Source organism: Acanthaster planci, linkage group LG17 (assembly GCF_054643075.1).
Source record: "Acanthaster planci isolate LZ-2023a linkage group LG17, COTS_SCS, whole genome shotgun sequence".
NCBI lineage: Eukaryota > Metazoa > Echinodermata > Asteroidea > Valvatida > Acanthasteridae > Acanthaster > Acanthaster planci.
Window position 1 is genome coordinate 8,314,352 of NC_141793.1, and position 13,147 is coordinate 8,327,498.

Consider the following 13,147-nt stretch of genomic DNA (forward strand, 5'->3'; position numbering starts at 1 on the left):
GGCAGACTACATGTTTTACCAGATTTTTGTTCCTTCTTTAATTTCTGGGGGAGGTTTTCAAGCGCGGGGAGAGGGGCATTCCTGTACACCCCCTTTTGTTATGCCACCCAAATATGGGGGCTAACCAAAATCAGGCCCTTAATGCAGGGCACACACTATGATGTCCATCACGGGGGGTCTCAAAAATATTTCCTGCTCTGACTCCAAAAAACACAAAATAAAAGAAAATAAATGAAATTACACTCAGGCTACAGTAATGATAAAATGACATTATGTAAGGTTTTATTTGTAAATCAGTAGCAATGTAATGCATTACCTATGTGTCCACCTGTCCAAAACAGACCCCCCAAAAAACTTGGGGGACCCAGGCCAACTCCCCCCCCCCCAAAAAAAAAATTCTTGGATCCAACCCTGCATTGGTAATTGATGAATAATCAAACAACGGAATGTATCACACAACATGAGTGATTTAGAGTTTAAACAGTAGTGCTTCTTTTATTTCCTAATTTAAAATATACAGTTCCATTCCATATACAGTTCCATTCCATATACAGTTCCATTCCATATACAGTTCCATACATCTTATAGTTTGTTTACCGACATCTGTTAAATTTACAGGACTGGAAGGGCAGGGGCCTAAACACAGTGCACTGGGTGACTTGCTTAGCATGACAGGGCAATTTCTGAATATTAGATACATACATACATGTATATATTTAACAACCAAATGAATCACCCATGTTAACCCTAGCTTTTACTTCTCTCAAGAACAGATCCAGAACCAAATTTTTGGGGGAGGGGTCTAGCTTGTTTTATGGGAGCCAAATGTTTGAAAATTTTTCATGTGACGTTTACCACCTTCCTGAGTGTTTGGGACTACAGTTTAAGGCTTTTACAAGCTTTTTGAAGGGAAGGAAATGAAATGGACCAAAATGAAATAGTCATTTGGTTTTTTTAGAAATAAAAGGCTCCAGCTGGCCTCTCGCATCCACCCTTGGCCTCTCTTAGTGTGGATCCCATTTATATCATTTTAGGTTTTTGGTCGATATAATTTTACCTCTGCTAATAACACACATGGAACATGGAAAACTAAGAGCAAGGTATTTTATGAGGCGTAACAAAATCAATCATTGCTGTTGGATTTTTTTCTCCAGTCAAATAGAAATTTGAAAATGCAGATAGGAGGTATTTATGAAAATCTTCAACAGATATCACAACACCACAGGTTTTGGTATGTGGCAGACAAAGGCCAATATCTCTTGATTTCCAACATTTTGTTTCAAACCCCAAACGGTCCTGAATCTTCCCATTATACACACTTTTTTCACCCCCCCCCCCATTAGGGTTAAATAAGGAACCTACGCATGAACTTAACCGTGCAAGAACATTCAGTCCTAGCCTCCATACACTTGGCCCATACTCAGTCATTAAGGCATGTTCTCTTATCTGATTTTCATAAATATGCATCTTTCTTTACTGTGGAACAGTTAAACATAACTTGTTGGTGGAATGCTACCTTTACAACCTGAGCTTATTAAGTGGATATCATCACAGATGTGCTGCTAACCAAATGCTACTATACTACCACCAACATGTACATGTACACACATACATGTATGTGTGACTTCATTCCATTTACTGCCTACGGTTACCTGCACCGGTAGTCCGGTATATCAACAAAGTATACATGAATGGACATAAATCACTGTTTTCTTGCTTTGAGTCCACCACAGTACCCCTATGTTGTTTTTGTTGAAATTTCTGTTTTACTTTCGTAACCAGCAGTAAATAAATTAGAATGTGAATTGAAAAATGCAGCAAACCAGGTATGATTCATCATACTACTGAATATACATTACCTTGTCAATAATCCAAAGCATTATTTGTTTGTTATATGAATCTCAACATGCCGAGTATTATTCATCATACTACTGAATATACATTACCTTGTCAATAATCCAAAGCATTATTTGCTTGTTATATGAATCTCAACATGCCGAGTATTATTCATCATACTACTGAATAAACATTACCTTGTCAATAATCCAAAGCATTATTTGCATGTTATATGAATCTCAACATGCCGAGTATTATTCATCATACTACTGAATAAACATTACCTTGTCGATAATCCAAAGCATTATTTGCATGTCGTATGAATCCCAGTATCCATTCAGTACATGTTTAACACCGAAATAATATACTGAAGTAAGAAGGCATGCACAATATTTTGATCCCAGCAATGACATGACACTATGCCAGCACAGTTTTTACTTCAGTGATATTCCTCCAAATTGCTTTGGATAAATGATATTTACCATTGATCCTATTAAGGCTGTGACCTGAAAGTACTTTATTCAATGAAAGTTCTGAAATGTGAACAATTATTTGATATACATCAACAAACTACTGTCAACAACAGTAAATTAAATTTGCAAAGTGACAATACAGCTATCAAACATCCATTTAATCCAATGATTTTCAAAATCTATTAAGTGTTTATTGGAAATTTAATACATACAACAGATTGCAAAATCAAGAAATGAAAACATGTTGCAATTTGAGATGATCTACACTGTACAACGTGTTGGAAAAGAACTTCTGTCATCTGCTTATGATTTATGCTTACAAAAATATGAAATAAAATAAGTAAAACAACAATAACAAAAGGCTAAGATATAATGGCCCAATCAACATTGCAATTTTTCAAATAAATAGCATATATGTGCATGTTAATTGATATATACAAAATATAGCAGATGGGCAGGTTATCAGTAGATTTCTCAATGAAGTGTTCATGTTCTGGTACAGGAAACCTGCATCTCTCAGCCAACTTGCCACTGAAATAAAACAAATCACTCATTAATCAATATGTGTCCCAAATTCAACAGATACACACCCAACAACAATTCCTTAGTTTTGTGCACTGATGGATAGTGAGAACCATGCATCGTACTGAAGTAAAACATGGGTACCCATCAACAAACCTAACCCCAACATCAAAAGAAAACATGTTTCAGCATTCCATGTAGCCTGGATTTTATTTTACAATTTCCAAACAAAAACTTTTGAAACCTGTTCTCTTTGTCTTGAGAGTTACTAAGTGATTTGTATAGCTGGCTTTGGGTACCACGTTTTGACAATTCAGAACCAGCTTCTGGCATTACTGCTTAGGTGAAGTTCTTGGTAACAGCTGCTCTACAGTGTCTCTAAGCATTTTGCTACAACCCTTCCTGAATCCCCCCAAATCAGTTACTCCACAGGAATGGCACAGTGCTTCATCCTTTCATGGGTATCTGGCCCCATGTTCAGTATAAACATGACTGGCTGCATTCCTCAATCCCGTATAAAATCCTACAATGCACTGTGGTGAATTTCAAGGATCTGAGAGAATTAAAGCTCAATGTAAATCAGCAGACAAGGTCTCAACGAATAGGACTAGTCCAACTGTCCATTTATGAAATAGACAGTAACTCCAACTTACAGACAGTTTGTTTTCACCACCTCCTTTCTGCTCCAGTTCTTCTGCTTTTCTCTCAACTTCTTCCTTTTGTTGTCGTCGTTTCTTCGCTCCCTCTGGGTCTGCTAATCCCCTGGACTCCTCCTGCAACCAAAAAGTGTTGACATACAAGTATCAGAGACAAAACAAAGTCAATTTTATAAATAGTGAACATGTGGTAAATAGGAGGAGCCATACTGACAAACAACTGAGCATTCTTGAATGCATTTGGACAGCCTTTGCCCATTAAACGTGGAAATCAATTTTCTGATAACTTGTCCAGTCATCATATTTTTGTGTTTGTACATGTACTATTTCATGAATCAAATTCCTTCAAAAGATCCATTGACTCATGCAGAATGTCAGAGCGGGATAAAAGGAAGTGAGACGAATGGTTTAGAAACCTGCACACTTGTAAGTATACAAACACACACTTCAATAAATAATATCATCAAGTGTCTCATGAATCATGTACATGTATCAATTATGCAGCCAATGCCCAAAAAACCAATCCCACTGTTGTACACTCTACAAATTTATGCCACATTTTCTGACAGATAGATTTTGGAATGCTTTGTAGATTGTAGATTCTCTGTGGATTAATCAATCCTAACCAACCCTAAACCAGTATATAGACCCTCTAGCTAGGATGTATCCTTGGTCCTTCAAAATTCTCAAACTGCCTCTAGGTAATGAACTAGATATAACATCAATCTTCCAAACCTCTTCCAAACCATTTGTTCCTTAGAGGGGTGACTACTACTTAAATCCTTCAAAATTCTCTGGCAATTCCTGTCATTATGTTGAGGCAGTGTAATAATATCCTGAAGCAATGTGGATGATTTCAAATATAACCTTGGCCTGAATGTATGCGTAGCAGAGTATAAAAAACAGATGGTCTAACCCGAGACTTTGACACAATGCATTTTTCACAATTAGCCACACGTATTTGCCACTCATCCCCAGTCCTACAATATCCCGAACTGCCCAGAGGACTTTATTGAGTTAAGAAAGGTTAACAGATTATGTTCAGAGAATTGCGATGTCTGTTGGCCGAAAATGTCTGCTCTTTAGACCCCACCTTTATTATGTCAAAAATTACTTCTTGCCAGGCAAAGAGGAAAAATCTGGTTTTTCAGCATTGCCTTCAAACTCCTCCTATCATTGTGGCACTTTGGCCTGTAAAGAAAGGCTTTCAGGCAAGTTACTACATGTATACATAAAAGAGAACCAATATCAACAGCCCAATCCTGTACATGTAGTTTAATGGAGCAATGCACTGTATGTGAGCATACCTGCTTGAAACGTTTCTCTGCTGCTTCTGCTTGCTGTTTACGTCTTGTCTCCTAGCCAGCAGAAACACAAACATAACAGCTTCAAAATGTTGACGAGTGGTTTTTGTCTGCACATAGCAATCATGGCCTACAACGTCGAAAACTCTTTCACTGAAACTTACATGTATATTGGGTATGCAGGGTGACCGCTAAAAATCACAAGCAAAAAGTAGCACTCATTTTCTTCCATAACAAATATCAGGGTCTACTGCCTGCAACCTTACGCAGATTACCAATACATATGCATTATTTCCTAGTCCATTACATCCATTCACTAAATTCTTGATCACCAGCAGAGCGCCCTCACTCATTTGACCCCCGTGTAGGCGGCCGCCATGTTCTTCCTCTTTTTCCATACACAAAGTGCGCCGAGGCAGTGTGGGGAGGAGGGAGGGAGATTGGTAATCTGGTAGGTATGCAGTGGTACTCTAGGTAGGGGGAGAAATTGTTACTTTTGGTATCACATTGAAGCTTAGAGTTATCTCCACAATGCATTCCCAGACTGAAATGAAGTCTTCATTTCGAAAAAGTAACAACAATTTCTGACAATTAGTTTGGGAGAAAACAGCTATTACTTCTAGGTTACATTTTTTATGGGGAGTACCCTAAATATTCAAATGTTCATTCTTGCATGTGCTAGTACCTGTCCTCTGTCAAATATCAAACTTGACAATAAACTTGGAAACCTCTAACATACACGTACATGCATTGATTGCACCCCATTACGCTTGCACTCTATTCATGTCTATCCCATTCTTAAGTGTGACGTCACTTCAGTTTAAACCATGCCCACTGCACATGCACTGCACACAGAGTTACATGCATTGATTGCCTTTTACATGGAACTGGAAGTTAACGTGCAACTTCAGTGATCGTCCAATGGGAGCCTGCAAATCGTGGCTCGTCCGCCTTTGTGACGAAGTCACTTACAAACTGGATACACATTCTATCACGTAAAATAAATAAGAATCTTCTGAAACTCTTGATAACAAGGAGTTAAGTAGGCCTACTGTGATGCCTGATCATGAGAGCTACTGAGAGACCTACCCTTATATTTCCATCTGATAACACAAAAACTATTGCATCTTCAAGAGGAAGGATCACGTTTAAGAACAGGGGCAATGCACAGATAGCCCCCGGTAGGACTCAAATATCCATTAACATCTAAAAAGTCCCAAGTGTAACTTGCAGCAATCTGTTAATTAGTAGATGTACCATACACTGTAGCTGATCGCAATCCAAGTCCACAACAGCAAGTCCCCTCCCCCCAAAAAAGAAAATAATAATAACAAAAAGATACAAATAAAAAAAAATTAAACCCTGAAAGAACCAAGGGGAAGAACCTCCCCCCCCCCAACATTTTTTTCTGATATCGCTGCAGTCCCTTTTTTCAGGAGTTGAGCCATAAGGAGTATTTAAAGTAGCTCTTTGCGATCATTTTGACACCATTTTGGGCAAAATATTCAACATAACGTTCTTGTGCGGTGCACATTTTTCCCGAGACGGGTCAGCCAAAAATATAAACTTTTTCCACTGCGGTGCTCAATGCATGCAGGCTGGCACGCATGTAGCCTTGAACTTCAAAGACTCCATCAACAAAACCATGCCTGTGATTGAGTTCAAACTTCATATTTGTAATGATGAGTGTTTTTACATGTATACCAAGTTTTTAAAAATTGAGCAAGCACATCAGAATGGGGGGGCAGACTTACATGTAACTTGTACCACTTCTGACACTTACCTCATCTGGTTGGTTTTGATCATAATCATCTGCAGTGCCAAACAAACAAGGCATGCATGCACCCATAGTTTAAGATTTCTCTAAACATGACAAATGGGGACAAAAGAAGAAAATGATTAGTAAGTGCCTGTGAAAAGGGTACATGTAAGTTCATAATAAACTGGAACTCTCCTAGAGCAATCACTAATAAATAAATGTTCAATGATCCCGACCTAAAGGCTTACATTGATATTACCAGACTAGATTTTTAGCATCAGTCTGATCCTCAAGAAGGCAAAACGTTGATTGAGCTGCTCCCCACAACGTGTCCAGTGATATGGCTTGATATGGTTTGTGCATGATTGTATTCCACCAACAAATCCATACCGTACAAGAGTTTTTTGAGAAAAGCTTTTTTCCCAAGAGCAATAAAGGATTGGAATAAACTTCATCTGTATCCTGTGCAGTCATTAAACTGATTTATGGAAGAAATTTGTAGAAGGACTGGGGACAACTCTGGGTCAAATCATACCCGAGTGAACTTGTACGCAAGTTAACTCGTACCCTGGTCAATTCATACATGTACCTGCCTTAACCAGTACCCAGGTCAGCTCGTACCCCGGTCAACTTGTACCCTAGTCCTCGATCAAAATACTGGCATCTGTGGCCCAAACCTCCAGCAACATGTTTGTGATTGTTTTCTTCCTTTTTTCTTTTCTCTTATTTGCTCACGTTTTGGTGACGTTACATGCTGGGGATGTTTATTCACCTTCTCCATTAAAATGGTGAAATTCTCTTCATTTTTGGCCCCAGAAATGACAGCTGTGCTATGACTGCCATTTATTAATGATTACTTTCTGATTTTTCTTTTGCAGGGGCCAAATAAGGAAATTTCCCTGACCATCGTTGTGTTAATCTATGGTAAATTACATGTACATGTAGTCATTGGTCAGAAAAGACAAAGAAAGACAAGGACAAAAGCTCAATTTTTATCAATCAACAGCATACAACAGGCATAATTATCTCTTGGAATGTCTTGATCTTCTTTTGCTTTGTGCTGTCATAGATTGGATTCCTTCAGCAGATACATCTAGAGCTTGACCATGGTCACCTTGCTGTGAAGCAGTGCAACAACTGTGTAAAATAGGACAAAGTGGTGGCCTGCCCTCTCATTCAGCCGACGATGCCACCCTTCAACATCGTTGTTAGTACGTATGGCTCACATGAGCACCGACCAGTTTGCAGCACCCAAGTGCTGTGCTGCAGCTAAGTTGCCTCAATATACTGGCAGAGTAGTTGGAGACGATGATTTAATGCTTGGGCCTGAAGGTAGTGGAAGGCCTCCTTAATATGCTCGGCAGGCAAGAATGGTACTGACATCAGCGGCCAGATGTATTCCCCACTACTGGATTCGTGGTGTAAGGGACTTGAAGGCTTAGTGCCTCACACTTCAGCCATACTTCCTGTGTCCAGTGATAGAGACATCCTGTGATGTGGACATGTGGGAGGACACTGTGGATGGCAGACCAGACACCAGCCTCGAAGTCCAGAACAGCTTCTTGAAAGCTGCTGCTTCTGGATGGCAACTTCTATCTGATGCACTTCAAGACCTGCATGAAAGAATCCGAAAAAAGAAGCACAAAATACCTAACATACATTTACAAATCTAGCTGTAACCAAAACAGACTGGTTGGTGATATCTTTTCAAGCTTTTCCAAAGATACTTTTCACAAAATTGAAAAAGAAGATAGCAATTTACAGAACATACCTTCTTGTAGTCCTTTTTGACCCATATCAAGACGAAGGCAAGTGGTAGTTGCTTGACTTTGCCTGACTAGGCTCTGATGAAGGCATGAAGCGAAAGTGCACGAACAGATACTGTACAAGCTTGAAGGTACACGTACCATGAAAGTACTGTACCAAGTCTTGGTGGCATCTAGAACAACCAGCTGGTCCTCAGTGAAGAAGAGAAGATGGCATGCTCCCCACACTTGTTGTCCTTCTGCAGAAAGTTAGCTCACATGAAGTTGGCAGCTAACTCAAAGTCGAGGTTTCTTGCTTCGAGAGGGTGCTAGGTTTGATAGACTCGGTTGGCACTGCGTCTTGAATACGACAAGTTGGGGCAGCCGGCTGGGGCGGTATTTGCAGTGGCGCTCAGGACTTGCTCCACTAAAGCACCAGGTGGGGGGAAGACTTCTTCTCGTGCAGCCCTCTTCACAGTTGCAACAGCCTGGACTGCAATGTCACCTCTAGGCAGAGCCGGGTGGGTGTTAGTAGTGTGCATGCCGAAGGAGAAGTCAAGCCCGTCCTGGCAGACTGACACCCAGCATCTACTCATCTTATTTCTGACGCTGCATAGAGAGGATGGAACTTCACTGTTGGCACATACATTATGGTGTATACCCAGATGGAGAGACAGTCAGGGTTGCCAACAATCCCCTGATATTACTTAGGTGTGATGCCAGTGTCACACTCTCAGTGCTGCCATCACAAAAATCGTACTGGAAGGTTTCATGGGAAGTATGGATGGCCTTGTTGTACTTAATGCACAGATACTTTGGTGCCATCTTGATATGGAAGCTTGGCTCGGATCGCAGAATACAGAACTGGTATCGTAACTAGAAAGTGTAAGCTCCATTCAGAATGACTGTCTACACTCACTCACCAAGGCTTATTTAAAGAGTTTGAAGGATTCAGTGCGATTTATCTTCAACCAATCTGGTCTCACATATCCTCTTCAAACAACTTGGCATTGAAGCCACTTTCAATACCAAGCAACTGACTTGCTAGCCTGCTGTGTCTTTTGAAGTGCCACCACAATGATTTGGATGCTGCTGCATACATCATGCATGATGGTCTGCTTCAAGTTCATGAAGCAGCATATCAAACATGGCAGGATCATTTCAAGACATTTCTCATAGTGAAAGATTGTGATCATAACATACATTGCTTTACTAGAGATTTAACTGAACATCCCATCTCCCCGAAGAAACCAACTTAAGCTTTCACACCCAATCACAGTTTATTTGAGTTAATTAAAGAATCATAAACTCAAAGGCATACCGGTACAACCAAGATATAATGCTATTTTAAACCTGTAACAACCAGAGGTGGCAGTAAACTCCATTTTTGAAGGCCAAGTAAAGTCACAAGTCAGTTTTTTAAGTCAAACAAGAAAAGAAATTGTCAACTTATTATGAAAGATGTGGAAACAACAGCGACACACTACAGCGTTGTTTATCACTGATCGACTGAATGCCCCTTCTCCCCAAAAGAAACTAACCTCAAACACACAAATTCAATCAGAGTTTATTCATTGATTTTTTTTATTCAAATTAAACAAGAAAACAGACTCAGATGCATGAAGATGGACAAAGACATTAACTGGAGAGGGACATGCGACCTCCAGAACATGTGTTCAGGGGGTGCTGTAGTCAGATGCCATTAGGTCCTACTTCCAAAACACCACTGAGGAATATTTCAATGGATTTGAAATCAGACCGTAAAAGGAAACCATAGTCTTTATAAATACATTTGCCTTCCATAAATGCAAGCATAAAAAAAAAATACCTGTACTACGCTCCACATATCCCTGTGGACTGGGGAGTATGAGTTGACTTGGGTATGAGCCAACCTGTGTGAGTTGACCTAGGGTAAGACTTAATGGGGGTGCAAATTTGGGGGTACGATTGCCTAGTATGATTCGACTGGGTACTGGGTACGAGTTACCTGGTACTAGTTGACGCATTTCAACTGGGGACACAATGTGATGCAATAGCTGTGCTAGCTGTAGGTTAATTTGAACCCACTCCCATTTCTTTTATTTTCATTTTGTCTCATTTATTTTTCATTCGTGAAAGTTTTTTACAGACAAATTTTTTGTAAAAGCTTTCAAGTCAGTTTGGGCTTCACTCTTTCAAATAAAAAGTAAATAAGGCCCTGTAAAAAAAGGGTGATTATCCTTTTTGCCCATAAAGGAAAGGGTACAAAGGAAAAGGTACCGGTAGGGGGAGGATATTTTGTTATTTTTGGTAAGAAATGTCCACATGTGATGACACGTTTATGCAGGATGCTAGTACCAAGGAACCCTGTTGTTAAGAGGTCTATTACCTTGTGGAATTTATATTAGGAATAAAAACCAGTGAAAAACAAATAAATGTGACCAAAAATTTCCTAAACATGTCAGCAGAATCTTGTACTGTATTAACAGTTCTCTTGTTAACAAGGCTGGACTGCGTGTTTGCGCATGCAGTTCACAGCCGCAGCCAATAATTCGGATATGGCCGTGTCTGATTGGTCAGTGGTGCCATTCCATTTACCATCCTTTCTTGGAGCTTTGCCCTTTCCTAGCGCACATGTCCAATAGATGGAACAGCCTCCGATGGAGAATGAACTAGTCTTGCACGAATTCTCAGACTAAACGGTAAGCTTGGGATTGTTTCTCGTGAAATTCTTCGGCACTTTTTTTACATTTTCCACTGTATTTTGGGAAACTGAAAAATAAAAAAAAGGGTCAGAGGCATTTGGAGGATTGGGTGGGGATGATTACCAATTTTTTTTACGAAGCCTAAATAAAATAGTTCATCTTGTCTCCCCCCCCACAATGCCCAGCATCCTTTCTCCATTCCAGTCAGTGTTCTTGCTGGCCAACAATATGTAAGTCCCAAAAATATTAAAATCCATGAAATTGCCAAAATAGGCTACAAGACAGTACATTATCAGCAAGGGTGCCAATGTATTGTTGGCAGTATGTGTAAGCTACCCCTAGAACTGTGGGGTCTAATGTCCGCTCCACTCCCACAAACCTCCCTCGGGTCTGACAGCTGTTGGGTACCAGTGCACATGAGCACGCTGTCGCACAGTGAACACTTCTTGTTGAGCGGCTTTGTGCACCCAACAGCCGTTACTTGTCTTCCTTCAATTTGGACATAAATAATGAGGAGCCCTGTGATTGGTCAGTGTGGCCCCCAGTGCGCTGCAGTCAACTGCCATTTAACCAGCACGGCTAAGAATTGCACACACACATACGGAAAGTGGCTGTAGCCAATTTTCATGTCTTGTGTATCGATCACAGCCGTAGTCAACCATTTGGTCGCGGCTCGTCTTTGCAAGTACACATGTGAACCACATGACTCTCAGACACTAATCAGGAAATATTTGCATGTTTTTTTTGGAAAACGGCACGGTTTTGGCCCTTTTCTCTCTTGGTACTCAAAACAATGGTACGTACACTGTAAGCTATCTTACATAAAACTCTTGGGGGAAATGAAGCAATATTTCTATGGGTACAAAACTCGAATGGAATCCCTGTGCATGCCCTGTTAAATGCATGCATAGCCTATGGCAAAAAAGGCTCTTTTTCTGTGGGGTTGGTAGGAGAGGAGCAGACGTTGGACCCACAATTCTGGGGGTATTCTAGGGGTAGGCCCCTATAGCATGGAGGACAATGAAAGAAAAACTGGTGTAACTAAACTAGTGCCGGTAGTAGTCCGAGTAACTTGGACACTAACACGTAACAATTAGTACAAATCACGTTTTTAAACATTTGTTTAGTTGGACATACCACAAGCATGACAAACATGTTATTAAGTTCTTACACAGACACCATACATGTACATGTACATGTAGCTACCATGCACAGACTACCGGGTAGGCCTAGGCCCACACTAGAGACTAGTACAGGCTTGATCTTCGCACCAATTTGCAATTATTCAGTCAACGGCGAGCGTGAAGAGAAACAATTCTAAACTCGGCAGCGCATGTAGTCTCCATAGGTGCTAAAACTTTTGTAAAAGTAACTTGTTCTTCTTACCTTGCAAGCGTGAATTTCGAGTTGAAATTTCTTCGCATATGTTCACGTGCCCTTCGGATTCAGAACTACGCCACCCTTGAGGGCGCTGTGTCAATTGAAAGACCTGCAAACAATCTCCCGTTTACGTCTACGCGTACTCCGCCGGCGGTGCATGCTATATGATACTACCTTTCTTTGCGTAGGTCATTTAAATCAAAGCCCCCCCCCCGAAAGTTTTGAAATAAGGGCTTAGTTACCTGGCACGTCTACAATGCAAGCTGCTCCCAAGAGGAATTTTAAACGTAATACTCATGAATAGCCGTCCACTTCTCCTTGGCTGAGCGTTGCTTCAGATCAGCGACTATTTAGCAAGATCAAGAGCAAAGATTGACCAGGGGGTTCGTCGTCTCCACAGTGGCGTAACTAGGGTGCTACACCTGGGGGTCCACAATTTTTGTTCAGGGGGCACTGAAAATAATTGAACAAGGTATATATATTTTTTGTCCATTTCAAAATTTCAAAGGGGGGGGGGCACATGCCCCCCGTAGTTACGCCACTACGTGTTCACGACCACGCGCCCGACGAACGCGTCGATAAACAGGCGAGTTTCTAGTTCAAGGGATGGATTCACTCACACACAAAGGCGAGTACGAGTACCCATACATCTGCGATGTGTACTCTTAACCATGCAATTATTAGGAAGACTTATTTTTGTGGACTCGGAGAAAACCAAAGAAAACAACATGGTCCAGCAATCCTGCAAACTTTTCTTCACCCTCTCCAACATGTTTGGGGGCATTTTC

General features: G+C 40.6%; 1 protein-coding gene across 7 annotated transcripts; it reads right to left on the bottom strand.

Annotated features, from left to right (window-relative positions):
- Positions 1-468: 468 nt before the first annotated feature.
- LOC110984241 (uncharacterized) lies at positions 469-12,491 on the bottom strand. Of its 7 annotated transcripts, none has more exons than XM_087147696.1 (7): positions 12,366-12,434; positions 8,322-8,904; positions 7,665-8,163; positions 6,575-6,654; positions 4,795-4,845; positions 3,485-3,604; positions 469-2,840 (listed from the first exon to the last, which is right to left on the bottom strand). In XM_087147696.1, exons 4-7 carry the CDS (start codon positions 6,638-6,640, stop codon positions 2,826-2,828), a joined length of 252 nt encoding a protein of 83 aa, XP_087003822.1. In that variant the 5' UTR covers positions 6,641-6,654; positions 7,665-8,163; positions 8,322-8,904; positions 12,366-12,434; the 3' UTR covers positions 469-2,825. The 7 variants fall into 7 exon arrangements, 5 of the variants coding, with proteins under 5 accessions (XP_087003822.1, XP_087003824.1, XP_087003823.1 ...); XM_087147698.1 differs by having other exon boundaries at positions 7,562-8,163; XM_087147697.1 differs by lacking the exon at positions 8,322-8,904 and having other exon boundaries at positions 12,366-12,451.
- Between the last annotated feature and the right edge of the window lie 656 nt (positions 12,492-13,147).

Bases quoted from the DNA above. Each gene is read 5' to 3' on its own strand.
- LOC110984241 (XM_022244230.2), bottom strand. From the start codon at position 6,640: ATGGGTGCATGCATGCCTTGTTTGTTTGGCACTGCAGATGATTATGAT. The intron at 4,846-6,574 runs GTAAGTGTCAGA...TCTGCTGGCTAG, and splicing joins ATCAAAACCAACCAGATGAG to GAGACAAGACGTAAACAGCA. The intron at 3,605-4,794 runs GTATGCTCACAT...TTTTGGTTGCAG, and splicing joins CAGAGAAACGTTTCAAGCAG to GAGGAGTCCAGGGGATTAGC.